The sequence below is a fragment of the Charadrius vociferus genome, unplaced genomic scaffold (genome assembly GCF_000708025.1).
Source record: "Charadrius vociferus isolate BGI_N301 unplaced genomic scaffold, ASM70802v2 scaffold186, whole genome shotgun sequence".
Classification (NCBI taxonomy): Eukaryota; Metazoa; Chordata; class Aves; order Charadriiformes; family Charadriidae; genus Charadrius; species Charadrius vociferus.
Genome location: NW_009648793.1, coordinates 2,110,532 through 2,130,690, shown reverse-complemented (window position 1 = coordinate 2,130,690; position 20,159 = coordinate 2,110,532). Strand labels below are relative to the sequence as shown.

The following is a 20,159-nucleotide window of genomic DNA, read 5'->3' as shown; positions in this document are numbered from 1 at the left end:
CAGTGTATGGATTTGCAGAGTTTTTTTTAGAACATTCTCCGCATGAGGTATTACTGTTCATATGGAAGACAGTATGTGATAACAATTTTTGGTACTCATACAACAGGAGATCTAATTTTACACATCTTAAGGATGCTCAGCTATAGAGTGTAGTTGGAGAAGGATGCAAGTAGCTGGGACTAGCTCTGGGCTCTATTAGTTCTTTCTCCTACTTCTGAAGGGAAAAGCCCCAAGCTTTTCTGAAGTTGGGAACTAGGTAAGCGGTATTACCTTCCTCCACACTCTTCCACTTTGGCCCCTTGAACTGGAGATGCCTGGTGACAAAAACCAGCACAGGACGGGGAACGACATACTGAAGGAACACACCATGTATCTGCTTCAGTGTGAGCTGCAGAAAGACTTAAATCAAGTATTCTATTCATATTCAGACCCTGAACCAGTGGATGACATGTTCTCTCACTTTGCCAGATACTTGCATATTTAACAAAATTGTACTAATTTGCATATGTACAAATAGAAAATGCATTTGGACCCACAGAAAATTCAACTCCCTGGTACAATGAAACAGTTACATCTATGTAGTCACAAAAGCAAAAAGTTGCTTGTTATGTATTTACCACTTTTGTGCATTCTGAGAACAGTGACTTTAGTTCTCATTTAAGTGCACTTCTGGAATTACACAACTTATCAATAAAAGGCTTTGGACTAGAAGTAGTCCACTTACGCTGGCAGAGAACCAAAACATCACAAGAAGGAATGCATCCTTGGAGTCATGTGGAACATACTTCGCCATAGCAACATATGCAGATGCAGGTCCCAAGATGACAACTGGATCCTTAGCATGTTTAGAAGAGTCTGAGGACTAAGAGTTTTCACTAATAACCACTGTAGATGGTACTGTACTTTCAGGCAAAGTCTCATCTTACACAGTTCTGAACTTTCACCCCATCAACTATGTTTTTGTTTTTAAATGTCAAAAAATGTACAAACATAGATGTAGGCATAGATTATTATTATTTTTATTGCTCTTGTTAAAAAGTCAGTGGATGAATTATGGCACTATGCTGTAAAAATGCAATATTACTGAGTGCTCTAACAGTATGAGGTCCATTACGACAATATTTTAAACATGAAGCATGAGCTTCAATATGGATTTCCAGATTAAAAAAAAAAACAAGCCTAAGAGGTAAATGGATTAATAATAACTGATTTATCTGAAATTTCAATACTAAGCGAGTACAGAGTGGATTTGCGAGAATCAGACATATTTAAGACACGACAGAGCCAAACAAAGCTTCTAGAAATTGAAGAGTAAATTCTCTTTTTCTTTTTGACCTACATAGAGGTATTTGCTCTGCACAGTAGAGGAAGGTTACAGCTCTCCTGCTAAACTACAACCACAATGCATCAGGGGGATTTGCATGAGAAAAGGAAAAAGCAAAACAAAACCTCTTCTACATTGCCAAAAAAGAAAAAAATGTGTGCTTTGAAGTTTTAAAAATAAAAACATCAACTTAAGAAAAAAAAAAGTAAAAATCACATCTCCTGGGTGAATCTCTACCATAACAAAACACTGATGCCTGTTAACTCTGTTCTTGGGGGACTGAACAAAACTATGGCACTATTGCTAATTCTGAAGCAAACCCAAACAACTGGATACCCATGGATATTATTGCACTTGTAGCAGTGATGCTTTAACTGGCCTGATAACTATTTTCATTGTATTAAGGAAAATTAGAATTTTTTATTTTGTTTTTGAACATGTGCAATCTTACTCAAAAGATGCATTGTAAAAACAACGATGTCCTAATTTAAACTGCCATACCCTTTATAAAACAGTTTAAGCATATCTGGCACAACACGAAGCTGTTGAAATGCCTCCACTACTCCAGAAAAAGTCTTAAAGAATAACATTTCCCAGAGGATGGGAGGGCACAGAGTACCAAATAAGGGGAAAAACATGACAGTGGGCATTAGTTCCCCAGCAAAAGGATGTCTTACATCACACAACAGACCAGAAATAAATAAGATGAAAGCTGAAGAGTCTGAATATAAAACCTTGGATGATGCTGCAAGTCACAGGCTTCACCAAACCAATGTCAGTGTATTTTGTTAAGCATAATGTAGTTACTATATACAGTATGTTTATCAGATAATGCCAACTAACAATACACAAAATTAATGATTGTTAAACAAAAGATGTACTAAAACAACATACTTATAAAAACGGATGGCAACCCCCCAATTATGCATAGTTACATACGATGAAGTCCAGCTCCCTGGAGTTCAATGGATTGACACCTTCAAGCATCAGGAAGCAGTTTTCTGAAGCGTAAACAACATAATTAACAGAACCCAGTCAAGCTGTAGGGGAATTAAACTGTCAAAAATATCTCGAGTCCAATCACAAAGCTCTCTGTAAATGTTACCACCTCATAGCTGCAATGGGGCAGTCATTCACTGAAAGGTTTTAAACTGTCATATTTCTTCAAAGGACCTTCTAAACGATGAGCTATTTAACATGGTGGCGAACTACACACAAACAAAATATGTGATGAACACAAAGCACTTAGGTTAAGAAGCACTTATGGAAGACTCCGTGACATCTTTACAGTGTACTGGGTAGGACTGCACGCACTATTAAGTTTCTCCTGCTTAGTATTATGTGGCATCTTACTGTTCATAGTATTTCTACATACTAAGAAGAAAGAGCCTTCTCCCCGAGAAACCAGCTTCTCTGGTATGGGAAGCCACCATGCCTGTGTCTTGCTTTGCTGCAGTAAGGCATGTACAATGAAGGTGACAATGTCAAATCCCCATGGATCATGACAAAAAGACCCAGTTCTTCCCTTTGTTTCTTGCTCAGCTTCTCTACTCCATTACAACTGTCAATGTCAGTCAGCATCCATGTGTTGCTGTCTAGTAAGTAGAGGCTTCCCATCTGTGTCACCAATCTTTTTCTGCATCTCTTCCACTGCTTTCAGCAAAGCTGCTCGCTCCTGCTCAAGAGTGAGAATGGACTGCTTCAATTTACCTTCATTGGTCAATAAAAGCTCTACTGTAGCTTCGAGGTTTTGGATCTTTCCATTAGCCACCTTTCAAAGTGAGAAGCAAGGAGGAGGGGGAGGGAGGAGGGGGAGGGAGGAGGGGAAGGAAAAAAAAAAGGAAATTCATTAATAACTGAAACCAACTTTAAACTATTCTTGAGATACATTAAAACACATAAAATACTTTCCAAATGATGAAAAAATGCAAAGGTAAATGCAAACATGGACATTATTAGATCTGTGTACTTTAGACTACAACTATGTTTTTGCCTATAACAAGAAACTTCCCTCTCTCAACTTGATTGCTTTGACTAGTTCACAATTAAACTCAGAACATAATGCAAGGTAATGAAATTAGAAAGTTACTACATCTGCAGATTATATGCCAAAGAATTTTAGGTTAAGATAAGCCTCCATGGGTCAGTTTGGAGTTAGCTGGCCAGCCATATTTGTTGAATTCAACATGCTTTGCAAAGCAAAGACAAGCCAGCCTGTTAGCTGCGTCCTCATTTCATCTTGATGTTGAGTCCAACAAATGCCAGATTTGGAGGCAAAGGGGTTGGAGGGGATTTAGTGCAATATGCAAATGGACAACACATCTTGAAAAATTCCAGAAATTCTCCTTTGAAAGGCTGCATATATGGGCATTCTACCTCATGGCAAAACAAAGTATTAAATCATTCATCACATGAAGTCTGTAGCTGAGGTACTTTGACAAAAACAGAGATCTGCTTGGAAGTTTCAGCACTGGATAACATTTGGAGACAAGAGCACTGGATGATCTTGTCTTTCAGGAAAGTGTTTGCCTTTCTGATGAGCTCACTGCCCTTCATGTAATTATGGTGGGTTAAAGTGTTCAGCCTTTGGGGGCAAAAATATTGACAAACCATGACCAACATTGTTTGATGATGCATTTTCCTCCCATCAGCAATGGGTCACCTTTCACTGTAGGAAATGAAGGGTGATGAAGCCGTCTTCCGACACGAAGGGATTGCTCCAACACAGACAGTTAAGTTCCCCACTAAGATTTTAGGTGCTGCCTTGCCAGCACTCAGGTGGAGGTGAGCTTTGTAAACAACTGCTTAGGACTGCAAAGTCTTTTGGGGGAGGAAGAGGTGGAAGATCTCCTGATGCAAGTATCCATAGGACACCACATCTTAAAACTCATCCCAGAAATCCCTCTCCCCCATGCTACTTTCAGCAATTTCCTTGCCCACGTGCCTGAAGCTTTATGAAAATATCTTGCAGAGGAGTATCTCTTCTTCTGAATTCTCTAAGGCTAATCTTAGAACCTTAAACAGGTTCAGATCTCAGAGGATCAGAATTTACAGCTTAAGCAAATTTTTGTTAGGAGAGGGAATCTAAATCTGCACAGTTGGCTAGCTTTAGTCATGATACAGGACCAACAGCCGAGGAACCCGAAGTCCTTCCTTCACCTATTATCTTACAGAGCCTATGTCTTTAACAATAATCAAGAGGCTTGAAATGACTGCTTCTTACCCTTGAAGTCCCTTTCTCCGTCAAACCAAATGCACAGTCAAAAGTTTTATAGCAAATGTCCTGTTATAAAGCAGCCATAAGCTGACTTCTTGAACAGTTAAGCAAAGAACGACCCCTACAGAGACAGGTCTACTCCTTCTGAAAAACTTGCAGGCTGAAGAGGCACTGAGCATATCTTAGAAATTATTATTTCACATATAGTCTAACCAACCTGGATAACAGTTTAAAAAAACAACTCTTGTAAGAAAGAGTATGTCTTTATAGACAATGTATCCCATATCTGGTGCCTCAAATTGTGACGCTGGCATGAGCTTTCCCATCCATGATAACTAGTATCCCTGCTGTAATAAAGCAGTGACTGAAAACGTAAATATGAAGTTGAGAAACGACTTTGTGTATTTTTAGTCATCTTCTACAGCTATGATTTTAATTAGAAGAGAAGAGACAGTGTGATGAATCAACTTATCAGTAATTGCAAGCACATGCTCTTATCCACCCCCCTTCTCAGAATTTCTTCTGCATTTAAAGTTTAAAGGCTAAACTGAACAAAATTGCAAGCGGCTACACTTTAAAGTCACTAGACCAAATGCCAGTCTCTCCTGTACGTCAGTGTAGGACGGTCTCTTCTGAAAAGGTGGATAAATTAGAATGTTAATTAAATACGAAAAATAAATGGTACCTGCAGTTCTTCGAGGAGATCAAAGTTTTGTTTGCGCAAGCTACTGTTTGCCTTTTCTAATTTATCCAGTCTCTGATTGTCATTTAAAGATGAATCTATAAGCTCATCCTGAAGCACATGGTATTCAACTTCATAAGCTTGCAACTGCTTGGCAATATCCATTTCAAACACCTGTTGTATATAAAAATATTATTAGGTGCTGTGCAGATCAAAAACATATTCATTCAATGCTTTAAAATCTATCAGATCTAGACTTAGATATGTAATCACCGCATACAAAAAAATTACTTAATTTTTGACATTCACATTTCCCACTCTGGAAATGGCAAGATTGAAGCAGTAGAGTGCAATAAATTGGTATTGGATTGACTTAAAAACTTTGCTACCAATTTGCTACCTGACTTCAGCAAAATCACACTAAAGTTTTCAAAAAGTGTAGACTTTGTAGGGTATTCCCCTTTATAGACATCAAATTTAATGCATCTCAGTTTGGTACAAACCCTCCTAGACATAATCAGAATTAGATGTCACTTTAGAAAAATGTGGTCCAAGCCCATGTGCCACCTGTACAAGTGTAACCTAAGTAGAATGAAAGCTTTAAATGAAAATCAGTAAACACTGCTAGGTTTACTTATGATTCTACTGTAGTCCTAGAGACTGAGAGAAAATGAAACAATCTATCCTTACACTAACACACTTAATGGAAACATCATGTAATGTCAAAGCAGATTTCTATTATTGTTAACTATGAATCATCAAAATGAGTGTTCAGGCTTATACATCAATATTAAGAAAACCTTTTATTTTAAAAGCAGATAAATTGAGGTGCACAGTGTGACCCAAATGAAAAAAAAAAAAAAAAAACGCTACTGTATTTTCGTTTTTCTAGGTTTTGGCAAACATCTGCCTTCAAATTATTCAGGAAATATGACTCTAATGTCCCTGGCCTAGTTATCTCCTCTGAAAGCAGTAAAGGTGGTAAAATAAAAGGATGAGTGTGCCAATCACAGGACACAGTAGGAACAAAAGTTGATTTTAAAATCCATGTGGAAAATCACCCAAGAACAGAAGTTCAAGGGTTATTGTACCTTATTCTTTTTGGAAATAAGTCAAATATCAAATCCTATCTTAAATACCTGTTGAAATAACAATAATTATTTCCTATTTTATTTATCTGCTTTGTCTACAAGTTTAACTTGGTTACAGTTAAAGAAAACATCAGTTTATGAAATGTTTTTGACACCTGTTAGATACACTATAAAAAAATCCTCTCAAAACACACATACTGAGCACCTAACTACAGAGGGCTGAAATTCAATTTTAATTTGAGTTTGGTTACACTTATGGAACTCTCATTTTCTGTGGACCTGAGCATCTCTAGAGAACACACATGGCTGAAATTTCATTAAAACAAATGCTGCAGTTCAGGCAGGGCAGAATGTCAGTTCCTCTCAAGACCTCTGCCACTTCCAGCCTCTGTGCTCTCAAGAAGGGAGGGAAATCCCTGCTGTCATACCCAGAGTACCAAATCTGAAAGGGGGGAAACACAAGGCAAACCAAAACCTTGACTTGAGAACTCACTAACCGAAGGCACGTTAGGGCATGTAAACCGAAGGCCACGCTGCAGCAGGCGTGAGGAGGATGGGGATTAGCCCAGGAGCTGCGTGTGGACAGCAGGGCCGGTCAAACAGCTGCTCACTTCAAAGGCAGCCCTGATCAAAGCCGGGGAACTGCTCTCCCTTCCACTCACTTCTACCTGCCCACTTTAAATTCAGAGCTCCCCAAACAGAGTATCTCTCCCTCCTGCTCAAAGCCAATGGTTTTCTGCAGGTAGCCTGGCAGGTAACATATGATCCCCCTTTGCCCCCTAGAAATCGCTTGCTTTCCTTCCCCTCGCACAGGCTTTCTCACTCTCCCCTCCTTCCTTTGACACTAAAGCACCAGAAGCAATTTTTCTGATCCTGATTCGAGCACATGTGCCCTGGGAGCTTTGCTGTCCGGGATGGGAAGGGAGCCCCTCGCAAGCATTCTGCAGCGTGCTGCGCCGCTGCCTGCGTTCTTTACCAAGCCACAGGCTCCGCAGATCTCCCGCAGCCCTTGGCGAGTGGCAGGCATTTGCAGTACACCACTCACATTTTGGGCCACAACAGGCCTTCAGAAAAAACAGCCTAAAACCTGTCTTCTCTTTGCCGGCTGCAAATTAGATGTCAAGTGTAACAGTTAGGGTTTCTAAACAGGCAAGCCTTAACCAAAATCATTTGTGATGTTTTCAAATTCCATAGTTATCGTCTGGAGCCTTCTGCTAGCTTAGCAACATGGCATCGTTTTCCTTATCTGCCATTTAAAAAACGTGTATCAAGGACTCCCAGTTTTTGCTGCCTAGAGTCACTGCTCACTGCAAGAGACTGCTCTGCCCCACGTACTCCTGGCAGAAATACAAAGGCACTGTTGTAACGTACTGAACCGGCACCATAAAAGCCAGTATAGACAAAGTCAACACAGGGAGGCTTCTAACTTCATTAAGTAAGGTCAACATTTGTGAGGCTCTTGTAAGTCAAATTTTGCTTCTGAAATGAGACTTGGAGAGCAAGATTCTTTGGAGACAGGAAAACTCAGAAGGCTTTTAAGCCCACCTTGCTGCTTTTTTGTGGAATGCACTGTATATGAGCTGTAATATTGCTGCCTGTAACCATGTTGCCCACTTCAGAAACAAAGGAAACTGATTTTCATTAAAGGCTTCATAAAGTGACCATAACCAACATGTAGATGTATGAATACAGAGGTACTATACAAGTCATACGCTTCCAAAAGTTTTCAACATCTTCATAAGTTCAATAACAATTCTCAGCTTGAAGTAACACAATACACCATTGTGGTTTTTCTGTCAAGAACCTGTTAAAAAGAGCATTCCTTTGCATACGACTCATGTTCCAATTATTTCATACCTGACTAATGGTCTTCTCCATCTGTACCAAACCCAAGTTGGGGAGAGTGCTTTTAATAAAATCAACAATAGTTTCTAGGTTTTCATGCTGCAGAATCAAGGGCTTGTGGCTTCCCAAAAGGCTTAAAGCCACTTTAAATATAGCCTCTGAACCTTGAAGAAAGAGCATGTCTGTGAAAACAAAGAAAAAACAGAGTACATCAAGGAAGCACATCTTTTGACAAGAATATTAAAACAGTAAAATGTCCAAGGACGACAACAACTCATAGGAGCAATATGGAGGCTAGATATACTTTGCCAGACATGTGCTTTTGTTACGTGGCTACGGCTTTAGAGTTTTGTAGGATCAATATTATTACTGTGAAAAGCACACTTGACCAACATAATCAATTATTAATTTGTTTAGTGAGTTTTCATCCAAAAATTACAATTCAAATTTAAACTAAGTACACAATACAACAGGTAGTCAAGCTTGCCAGTGTTGCCACTTTTTTGTGCATGTAATGGTTTTGTGGGCCTTTTTCTTTTGAGATGTTCATGAGAATCTGAATAAAATTCTAATCCCAATGCCATTTAAAAATCCTAATACTACAGAGAAAAACTACACCTGAAGACACAACCGAAGATCTAACATTCTGTTCTTTTTTCATCTGGTGGAGAAAGCTACAAAATCTCAGTTAATACAACATTGAGCATGAGGCTAAATGCACACTTTCCAGCAGCCTCAAGTTCATGTGCATGTGCTTATTTTTAGTATGTGTCTCAACCACTTATGTTAATATTCTAATAACTACATTAATAAGTACCTTGAAATCTTAGTAATACAGCTTAAGCGTTAATATTGCAGGTGGCCCTGCAATGACAGCACCTGGCATACATTCAAGCACACTGAAACCACAGTATATAGTGACCTTTCAATGCAACTTCCTTTCTTTTCTTTTCCTTTACAAATTGCCTATGTCTTTATAGAGGAAAGAAACAGAAAACTGCAATGAAAGCATCAGACAAGAAACCCATCTTCACAAACCCATCTGTCCACAGTATAAACAGCATTGCCCTGCATTTGACTTTCCTGCTACTATAACTCAGAATCTGCTCCTGCTTTTGTTGAAGGACTCGCTACAGGCAAAAGCATCTAACACATGAAAGAATACTGATGGAGGTGGAAAAGGAAGAGAAGATACTGTGGTTTTATTCCACACTTTCTAAATATATTTTTATTTTTAAAGGGCTTCTCTTGTGTTCTTTCCCTTCTTTGTATTCAAGGCTGTGAATGAAGTCACAATCACTTACAAAGAAGCACAATGACACCAAATAAATAGTATGTGACAAAAATGATGACAAAAAAAAAAAAAAGAAAGAAAGAAAAATAAAGAGAGAAAGAAGAGAAATACACCACACAATAAGGGAAACAACTACTAGCAAAACCACAGGTATCTCTGATGTAGTAAAGAACACATGAAAACACTGGCTAACTGCCTTTTTTAGTAAAAGCAACCTCTCTTTCCAAATTTGTATCAGAATGAAATTCCCCTTGCACTCTCTTGCCTATAATGTTGAAGCCATAACTCATTTCACTTCTCTCTCTCTCTCTGAGAAAGAAAAGCACAAGTAATAACTAACCATAAACCTTGCACTTTGCCACCATTTGTCCTAAAAGTGGTGTACAATTTTTCCACTGATTCAATGTGACGTCTAAAAGCAGCAATGATTGAAAAGTGGTAACAGAGAAGGCATCTGCCTCAATTCTCTACTGAAACTGAAAACTATGGGAAAATGCTTTATAGGGAAAGCATTTATTAGGACAGGGAATGCTGAAGAACAGCTAGGAAACACGAAGTGAAAAGAACCCAGCTGAAAATAATGCATATTTATGATTCAGCACCTGCCCCATAAAGACACGTAGATTAACTCAAGGTGACCTGTAAGTTGTTCACAAATGTCTGTATGAGCTGAGCTGGTAATATACGCTGAAATCCCTCTCTCATTTAAAATAGCAAGCACTTAACAAAGACCTGTTTGTTATCCGCTCCCCATGCTTCCCGTTAAGTGGGCTGCCAGCCAACGACAGTACAGCAAAGGTACCCAAATTAATGTCAGCATGACTGGCAGCCTACAGAATTAAAAAAAAAAAGAATCAAGTTTTATCTACAATCTTGAAACAAAATAAAGACTATCCTATCAAGTCTTCACCATTAATAAGTAAATAGAGGTATTAAAGAACACATCTTTTTTAACACTGTGCTTTTATTAGATCCTGCTCAGAAGAGTTGAAAGTTTAGACAGACAACTATAAAGTCAAAAGGAGCTTTGCTGTTTGACTCATAAAACAGTCTTTGAGTTAACCTCTTTCTAGCCCACTTCTTTACATATTGCTTGTAAGAAGCTTGCAAAAAGTACACTCTATGGAAATCTAAAGGAAATGGCCCATAACAATGACATTATTAAATAGCAGTGGGGCTTCAAACATCAAGGGTTCAGAGATACCGTGTTAGAACACAGCAGTGCAATCTTACACTAGTAACCTATCAATGAGTTACTTCAACATTAAAAGGCAACATTCTTTCATGCCAGGGGTTCTAATAAGTGAGCAATGAAAACGTACATAGAGTCTGCAGAAGTGTGTGAACACATGGGTCAGAACTGGTCGGATCCTAACCTGCTATGCTAACGACAGTGACTAGCAAAGTGACAGCTCTGACCTTTTTTAGGTTTATAGTTGTGTTTCAGAGTCTTTAGCATGGGGGGAAGATGAGATTTTAGTTTCTAATGTAAAACAATGTCCAACGTTCTCGACTAACATAGTTCCACTAAACACTGTTTTAAGGAAATCACTAAATACTCTAAAACATTAAAAACCGCAAGTGTTGGTCACGTTGGATTTTCTCTCTAAAAAACATCAGAGATTTTTAAGAGGTGACAGTTTCAGTCACATATGCTTTTCTGTTCTTGACCTAAAATCAGTCCTGTCAAGATCATGTGTTTATGCCTTCTATTCTAATGTAAAATCTTTGCTTTCTAAAGCCCTAAAATCCTCCAATGACAGATAAAATACTAATCCGTGTATTAAGGCAGAAATCCAAATATACAGGATACACAATGCACTTTTATACTCTCACTGCGGTCCAACTCAAAGACTCTTCTTATGTACAATACTATGAATGATTAAGAATAATTGAAAAATGAACTGATTGTAAACTCAGTATATGACACTTGCATACAGTAATTCATTTAATTCCTACATGCTATTACTGTCAGCTAGATACTTGTCGATGTACATTAGCCTACTTTGAACTGTTCCAGGAAAAAAAAATAAAAATGCTGTTTTCCCTGGAGTTAAGATGCTAATCACAAGACATGTAGTTCTACTTAGCTATACACTGTCCTTTTCACCACACTTTTTTCTAGCACTACTTTTGGCATGTCCTTAAACAGAAACAGGACAGGATTCTTGCTGGTTCTTCTTGGAATCTATATTCATTATTTGCTATTGTGGTAGATAAGACCATAATTTTTTAAGTCAGGAAAGTGTCAATATTAATATCCTAATAAAGAACTGCTTCATTACATCTCTTAAGTGAGACCGACTAAGGAAAATGAAAGTAGGTTCTCACTAGAAGATAGGAATGGGGGGGAAAGCTCCAACCTGCCCTGCTCATCATGGACAATCCAGTACCACACAGTGAAATTGAAAAATAAACAACTGAAAAGGAAATAAAGTATCTTTTCCAAACAATTAATCTATGAAATATACATCTGTAAGATAGCATCAATGTAAATTCTTAATTGGAATTTAATTTAAAAAGAGAACTTTATTTCTGTAGATTCTAAAAACTGGTAACAGAAATTACTTCAGAGCCTAAATTCCACATGCTTCCAAACATTTTTGGAAAGTGAGATTATGAGTCAGGCTAAAATTGTAAGGATAAGAAACACTAGTTTAAAGGCCCCATGTTTCCGCAGGGTAAATCCATGATTAAACTGTAAAGGCCATCTCTGTGTGTTTTAAAAACATAATCCTCAAAATAATTTTCTGCTGACACTGTTGGAGACAATGATAGTGGAGTAAATGGATATATTTCTCAGATGATGCCTTTGCTACATCTCTCTTCAGCTTGAAACTAACTAATTGTCGGTGCTGAAGTGCCATTGTCATAACACCATGCCTTCATGGCATCAAATTTTACATCCTCTCTACAACTAGTTACAGGGTGGGAAAAGGTAACAATGAGGATGAAAAGGTGTTGCAGCTCGGGGTCGCGGAGCGGCTGCGCGGGTCTGAGCGGCGGCAGCGCGCGGTACCCTCCAGCTCCCCCTGCACCGATGAGTCCCGGGAAACCGCCCCCGCACCGCAGGCAGGAGCCCCCTGCCGTGGTTTGGCCTCAGCCAGCAACAAAGAACCACACAGTCGCTCACGCAACTCCCACAGCCGTGGAAAAAGGAATCGTCAGGGCAAAACTCGTGGGTTAAAAGAATGCAATTTAACAGAACAGCAAAGGAAAAGATGAAAACGCGATTACAGTACCGCCGCGATGTGCACCGCCGCAGCCCACCCCCAAGTGGCGACTGCTCTCCTCGCCCCGCCTAGCGCCTCTTATAGCCCGGGCATGGCTCAGGTGGTATGGAATACCCGCCCCCTGCCGGCTCCTGGGGAGATTAACCCCATCCCTGCCGGAACCAGGACATAAGTAAAATACTTCTCCTGAGTGTCTGAAACAGATTGGATAATAATGCTGTTCCTAAAAACAGGATTCCAAATATAAGACCTCAAAAAGAACAGACAGAAGTTTTATGAAGAATTACCAAACACTCTGGCTACAAATCCGAGGGGAAACTGTGAAGCAAACATGGTGAGAAACCAGGGAGCAGCATAGAGGCTGGGGCCAATCTCATGTTCCTCTAGGTGGTTATAGAGATCTCGATGGTAGTCATGAAGAAGCCGAGACAGTTGATACATCTGGATCTGCACAGAATAAGAACAAAGAGACTAAAGGTAAACATGTTTTGACACTCACAGTAGCAAAGTCCATGGTTCACACTTTTATTAGTAAGTGAAAGATATTTGTTAACTGATGTTTGGATGGAATTGTGTGAAGAAAAGAAATACTCAGAAGCCATCTAAACGACAGGTGACCAGGACAGGTCACCTGTGAGCCTATGACAAGCCCATTTGCAGGGGCATTTGAACCTCATACAACACGTAACAGAATCCTTCCTATTTATGGTTTTCATAGTTTTCCCTGGTTTTGAGAACTGAATTTAAGTTCAAGTCCAGATTTTGACAATGCTATCTAAATTGCATTATTATGATTTACCATTAGCATCCTTTTATTAGAAAAATTTAAATCATACCTGTAAAATTGTCATGTCAGGACGATATTGTTTTCTCAGGCCCACGTCAAACATGAGAAACTTCAGCATTTTAAAAGCATCTTCTTCACTCATATGAAGTAGTAAAACTCCTGCTACAAAACTAAGGCCCTGGCAATAACCTACTTCCTGGTCCAGAAGCGAATAGGCCTTCAAAATATTGTAGAGTGACAGCTGCCCAGCTCCCAGCTGTGCCGAGAAGTACGGATGCGTTGGAAATGTGCGCCCTGTGAAAACAGCTGAAGTTAGCAACTTCAACTAAAAAAAAAAAAACCCAAACACGACCAACCCTTGCATGTTTTCAAATTAAAGAGTCTTTCAAAAAGGTAGGTTCTTTTGGAAGGTAGATTCTGAGTCAACTCACAGAAAGACCATAAGAAAATTAACGATAACTCTTACGCTCTACTACTGTTTTGTTACAGTAGTTGTAAAGTTCATTTAGAAATTGTCAGGGGGATGGGGACAATCTGTTGTTTGGAATAGCTGAGTAACTGGTTCTTAAGACTGGCACTTGATCAGCTTGTTAAAGGGCTTATAGGGGCTGGTTATAACAGTGGGAGATTCAATACAGTGGCTCAATGAGTCACCTAGTCCTCTTTTCTTGATTAAAAAGTGTTAGCTTTTAGACAACTATTAGGATCCGGGCACAGACTTAGAACATCCAAGCCCTCTGGGCTGGCACCCTCCCCTTCTCTTTTCTACTTGTCTTTTTTTTTTTTTTCCCCCAGTAAACGTGTCTCTTGTCACCTCCCTCCTTGCCTTGGTCCCTCACAGTCTTATGGGTCCTTCCTTCTTTCCTGCAGCGTGAAGCTCACTCTTCCGTGACCTGATCCAGTTCACTAACCTAGCAGAAAAATCTCCTTTTACATGGGGTTAGTTGTTCTGCCCTGTTGCTCAGCTGCATCAGCTCCAGGAGGCACCCCATGAGCACCAGCACAAATGACAAGTGCACGGAGAGTCAGTCAGTTGTTGGAGCAAAACTTTCTCTTGGTAGCAACAGGCTCTGGATCTATTCCCCACACCTCTTCAAATCCCAGCCTATAGTAAACTATACTAATTGCAGAGCTGTAGGAGCACAACTAAGCCATTTCCAATGCTTCAGTTCTAGAACAAGATGATGACTTCCAACCCAGACTGGCTTATCTGTAAACTTCTACAGAGTTGGGACCTACATGTCCTTAAACCAAACCAATGCAAGCAGGCAGTTGCAAACTAGTCAGTTTGACCCACAATATTTACTCAGGGAGTAAAAACTCAATTTGTCTTTTTTTCTGTAGCCCTTACAATATCAAGAATTGTGTAGCTATGTATGTGCTATGATATATGCTATATATGTATTATATGAGAGTGCAACTAACAGAGGCACCCAACAGACACAGCACTTTGTGCAGCAGTTTCTGGGCTTTGCTTCTCTGAGCTCTGGAGCATCTGGATATTATGTCCAGGATTGCCACGGGACCCCTGGGAACCCGAAGGTACTGCTGCTGGCAGGTACGGCTGAGGCTGTGGTACGGGTAGCCCTGGCAGCTTCTAACCAACCCTTGTCAGCTGCCCTTGATGACAAGGTGCCTGTATCCTTTGTTCTTGCTGATCCCTGATTAGAGAGGGTCATTAACCTGGAAGATGAGTGCACCCTCAGTAAGTTTGCAGATGATACAAAGCTGGCAGGAGTGGCAGATACATCAGAGGGTTATGCTGCTGTTGTGAGGGACCTCAACAGGCTGGAGAAATGGGCTGACAGGAACTTCATGAAGTGCAACAAAGGGAAGTGGAAAAATCCTGCACTTGGAAAGGAACAAACCCATGCACCAGTACATGCTGGGGGCCACCCAGCTGGAAAGCAGCTTGCCACAAAAGGACGTGGGGGTCCTGGTGTCACAAAGTTGAATGGGAGCCAGCAATGTGCCCTTGCAGCAAAGGCGGCTAATGGTATCCTGGGCTGCACTAGGCAGAGCATTGCCAGCAAGTTGAGGGAGGTGATCCTTCCCCTCTACTCAGTACTGGTGAGGCCACACCTGCAGTGCTGCGTCCAGTTCTGGGCTTCCCAGTACAAGAGAGATATGGACATACTGCAGAGTCCAGAAAACGGCCATGAAGATGATGAAGGGACTGTAGCATCTCTCCTATGAAGAAAGGCTTAGAGGCCTGGAACTGTTCAGCCTGGAGAACAAAAGGCTCAGAGGGATCTAATCAACGTGTACAAATAGCCAGTGGGAGGGAATGAAGAGGAGGGAGTCAGGCTCTTCTCAGTAGTGCCCACTGACAGGGCAAGAGGCAATGGGCACAAATTGAAATACAGGAAATTCCACCTAACGTAAGAAAAAAATCTTTTTTTTTATTGTAAGGGTGGCCAGACACCGCCAGAGGCTGCCCAGAGAGGTTGCAGAGCCTCCATCTACGGACACATTCAAAATCTGAGCGAACATAGTCCTGGGCAACCTGCTTTATGTGACCCTGTTTCGAGCAGAGGGGTCGGACTAGATGATCTAAGAGCTCCCCTTCCAACCTCAACCACTCTGTGATTCTGCGAACAGAGACATGAAAGGCTTCACTTCTACAAAATTTTTTTCTAAAACTTTTCCAAAAGGCAACATTTTTATTTCTAGGAAAAGAAATCTCCACCTATCAGATTTCCTCTGTGAAACACCTAAACGGAGAAGAAATTTGAATCCTTCTTTTGTTCTAGTATTAAGTGGAGTTTGCTTTTCAGTTGCCCACTTGTTAAATACCACCCCACCCTTTAGCTTCTGGAATGCCACTCTGCTGCCAGATAATATCGGAGCTCTTGTTTCAAGAAGACAAAGCCCGGGGCAGAGTCCTTCAGCCATCTGGTAGCTGCTCTAGCCGGTCACATGGGACACTGGCATTCAGTTCCTGAGCAGGTCTCCCCTGGCCAGGCTGTCACAGAGTTGAACATTACAGAAGAAATATTTCTAGCTTCCAAATGAGAAGCAGCTTGTGTTCCTTTGCAAAGGAATCCTCTGCCTGAATGACAAGTTATTACAGCACAGTCTAAAGGCAGACCTGCACCACCTCGTCACTCACACAGCAAGGCTCCTTTCACGAAAGTCATGAAGAAAAGTTACAAGTTGAACAAGAATAAAAATGCAAAGAAGTTCTAAAAAACAATAAATGGAGGAGGAGCAGAACTGCTAAACTCAAGCTGATTTGTTTGAGTGCCCTGGTAATGATTTAACTAAGAATTTGAGCTTTTACTGAGGAGAAAACAACTCCTGGCCCTGCTGAAAAGAGACTCTAAATGAACTGTGATACCTCAAGAGCGCCAGAATGAGAAACTAAGGACCTACTACTTTATTTTTGAAATGTAATAAAACAAAACATAATTTTCTAATGTGTTCAGAAAACACTCAGTGATGAGTACAGTGGTTGCCTACACTGCCAACATCTGGAAGTCAGTCTACCCTACCTTATTGAGAGAAGAACTCATTTACTGAACATGACTTTGGTGTTCATGACCTGAAATCCCCCGTGACTGCAGTGGTCGTGCAGGCGGGGCCACAAAAGGAAATACACCGAAAAGCCTTCAGGGAATTGCGGCTTTGTTCTTGTCCATGTATTAAATAGCACTGTGATACGTAAACTGGGCCAGGAAAGTGGCTGCTGTACTTCACCTCTGCATCTAGATGCACACTGCTGTCCTCGTTCTCAGGAAGCACTATTTTTGCTGAAGATGCATTGATTCAAGCCTGAGCAATGCTACTATGGCTGTGGCTCATCCGGTGTTAGCAAGACCTCTTTAGCTTAATTCGGGAAAGCTTTTTAAATATTATAACAACATGTTGCAAGAATATAGGTTTTTCTCTCAAGGGAGAAGTGCATGCTTTCAGAAGGATTCTTAAAGATTTAAGAGAAAATACTTCTGATAGCCTGAAGGAACACAAGTCAGAACATGCAAATTCCTTCTAGCTGCCTATCCAGTTATGCCGTCTCTTACTGTGCAACACTACTCTATTTCAATGTGAATGACTAGGAAATGAGGAAGTCTTCAGCTTCCTAGTTTCATCTTACCGAAATAATAGGGCCCAATCCTTCCCTCAGCTAATGGACTAGCAAATAGCTCCCTGGCAAAAACAATGCTTTGCATGAAAACCACCATGAAGTTACCAATTTGCCAACACATGCAGTGATTTGTTTCTACAAGCAGAGCACATGGCTAAGATGAGAAAGTATTCGTGTGCAGAACCAGGCAGAAAATATGACCAGCTTGCTGAGCCAGCAAGCCCCCGTCTGCTGGGTGAGCCAACCAAACCCAGACTGACTGGTGCTCCCTACCATCCAGGAGCTGTCACACCCCTCTCTCCTCTGCTGAAGGTCTTCAATTCGCTAGTCCGGCACAAAACTATTCACCTCTCACTGAGGCACTTCAGTGCAACAGAATCCCAACGTTCATCGTCAGGGGTATCAACAGCAGGTATGCTGACTTGACCGGTAGGTACTTGCTAGCAAAGACCTTATCAAAACCATCTGGGAGCAGCAGCAACCAAAGACAGGAACAATGTTTAATACTGATCCACATCTTAAAGAGCATACTGACTTTTCATCTTGTTAAATGTCCTTGGGTTTTGTCACCATCTTAGTCTAGCAGTGGCAAAAGTCAATCAGTGCAAGACAATCTCACACAAGCAAACTAGAAGTGATAAAGGAAGAGGATCAGGAAAAGCAAAAGGAAGGGTTAAGAATGGCACAGTTGTTTTGAGCTATATGAAGACTGCTCTTTTACAATTAACTGGAGCAATCTCTTCTGTTTCTACCCTAAAACGATTGTTTCATGCCATTTAGATTTCCTTTCTCATGTCTCTGTCTAATACTAGAAAAACTTTTTGCACTCTGAATAATAAATGTGAAGGAAAATGGAAAACTCTGCTCAAGAAGACCAAAAGCCTGCCTGAAGCTCACCCACCAGTCACTTCAAATTTAAGAGCCTCGGTTCCTAACCTCTCTCTACCGAACTCCAATAGTGTATGTGCCTCCACAGACCAATTCACTGTCCCTAAATCAGGAGCCAGCTATTGCTTATATTTAGACAATGAATTAGATGTGAATAACCTGTATTAAAAAGAGCCTTTTTTAATTATTAAAAAGAGCTTCTTTCATAATTGTTTTAATACAAGTAAAATTACCAACTGCTAGCAACTACCCATTTAAAACAAATAAACAAACAAACAAAAAAGCAAAAAGCAAAACCTCATTATTTCGAGTAATAGTGTTTAACAGAGACAGCAAACACTGGACAGCACGAAGGAATAGCACACGTTATTCAACAGCCTGCACTTAAATATTGACTTCCTTTCTTGACCATTTGTCTTCCACGGGCCTGTGGAATTCACTGTCAATATCTGAAATACAGATTCATTACAATTCCATCTAGCAATCTCTTATTGCCACATGTTGCAACGGAACTCTGTGCTTGAAATTCAGATTTTGCATTTTCTTATAGTGTCAAGTAGTAGTTTTCACTTATACCAGATTAAAAGCGGTTCTTACAAACAACCTATTATTAAATGGTGAGGGGCTTTTTGTGTGTTACCTTCTTTTATTTAATTCTCTTCCAGAGATCAAAACCCCTTTATTTTCAATTTCAGACTACTACCGTACTTACCTAAGTCAATAAGTATTGCATGTTGCTGGGAAGTTAGTTGTTTTAGGAGCTCTTTATAAGGTGTGTCCTTTGGTTGTTGTTTACTTGGAAACTGATGTTTAAGATGGTATTGCTCTGCTAGAAACTTCCAGATCTCCCCACGGTGGTGACGTGGTACTCCTGAGAGAAGTCAGTCATTAAAACAATAATTTGTACTCATACTGAGGGTTCAGCTATAGTTGAGCTAACAGGATTGAGGAACTGAAGATCCATATCTGCTAGATATGCAAGCAGATCCCTATCTGCTAGATCCATATCCACTATCTCCAGTAGACCATAGAAGCAGATCAAACTACAGTGCTTACACTTCCTCAACCAATAAAAGACATCAGCATCTTAACAGGAGAGATTTAAGATAGAAATTGGGTGAGCTAAGGTTCCCACTTACATCCAGTCTGAGAAGTACTAGAAGAGGCAGCAAAAATTGCATTACTTGTCTCTGAAAAGTTATGTGATTATTTCCCATTTTTCCATGTAAAGTACACAATAAAGCGCTGCAATAGAACTATTTCACATTTTTCACTGACACTGTTACAATAAAGCGCTGCAATAGAACTATTTAACATTTTTCACTGACATAGCACTGACACTGTTGTTAGGAGTAAGTTTTAGGAAGGTAGGGTGCACACACACAGTATAAACAAGATGTGATCTAAACAAGATGTATCTAGAGACTACAACAGCAGGCAGGTAATCAGAAAGCAAGTACTGTATTTCTAGTTTTGCTATTGGTTTGCTGAAGGACTGCTACACGGAAAAATGCTTTAAAGCTTTAATTTCTTTCTCTATAGAAAGGGATGACGTGACTTAACTATTTCACATAGGTAATGGTAGCCTTTGTTTGTATCTATATGCAAAGCGCTGAAAGTAACAGAGAAGTTATTGTTACATGCATACTTTATTCGGCACAAAACTGGCACTATTAAATTATCTACACAAGAAATCAATACACTATTCTTT

At 40.1% G+C, this 20,159-nt stretch overlaps 1 protein-coding gene across 4 annotated transcripts in view; it reads right to left on the bottom strand.

The window, feature by feature from the left end:
* Positions 1-997: 997 nt before the first annotated feature.
* Positions 998-20,159, bottom strand: part of TBC1D1 (TBC1 (tre-2/USP6, BUB2, cdc16) domain family, member 1) — a 110,200-nt gene continuing 91,038 nt past the window's right edge. For 3 of the 4 annotated variants that reach the window (XM_009886816.1, XM_009886817.1, XM_009886819.1), the window contains 6 exons: positions 19,161-19,319; positions 13,523-13,767; positions 12,974-13,133; positions 8,172-8,341; positions 5,227-5,397; positions 2,122-3,095 (listed from right to left, as the gene is read on the bottom strand). In XM_009886816.1, the coding sequence (XP_009885118.1) occupies positions 2,895-3,095; positions 5,227-5,397; positions 8,172-8,341; positions 12,974-13,133; positions 13,523-13,767; positions 19,161-19,319 (1,106 nt within the window). In that variant the 3' untranslated portion in view covers positions 2,122-2,894. Of the gene's footprint in view, positions 3,096-5,226; positions 5,398-8,171; positions 8,342-12,973; positions 13,134-13,522; positions 13,768-19,160; positions 19,320-20,159 lie in introns of all 4 variants that reach the window. The other variant, XM_009886818.1, reaches the window with a different exon arrangement.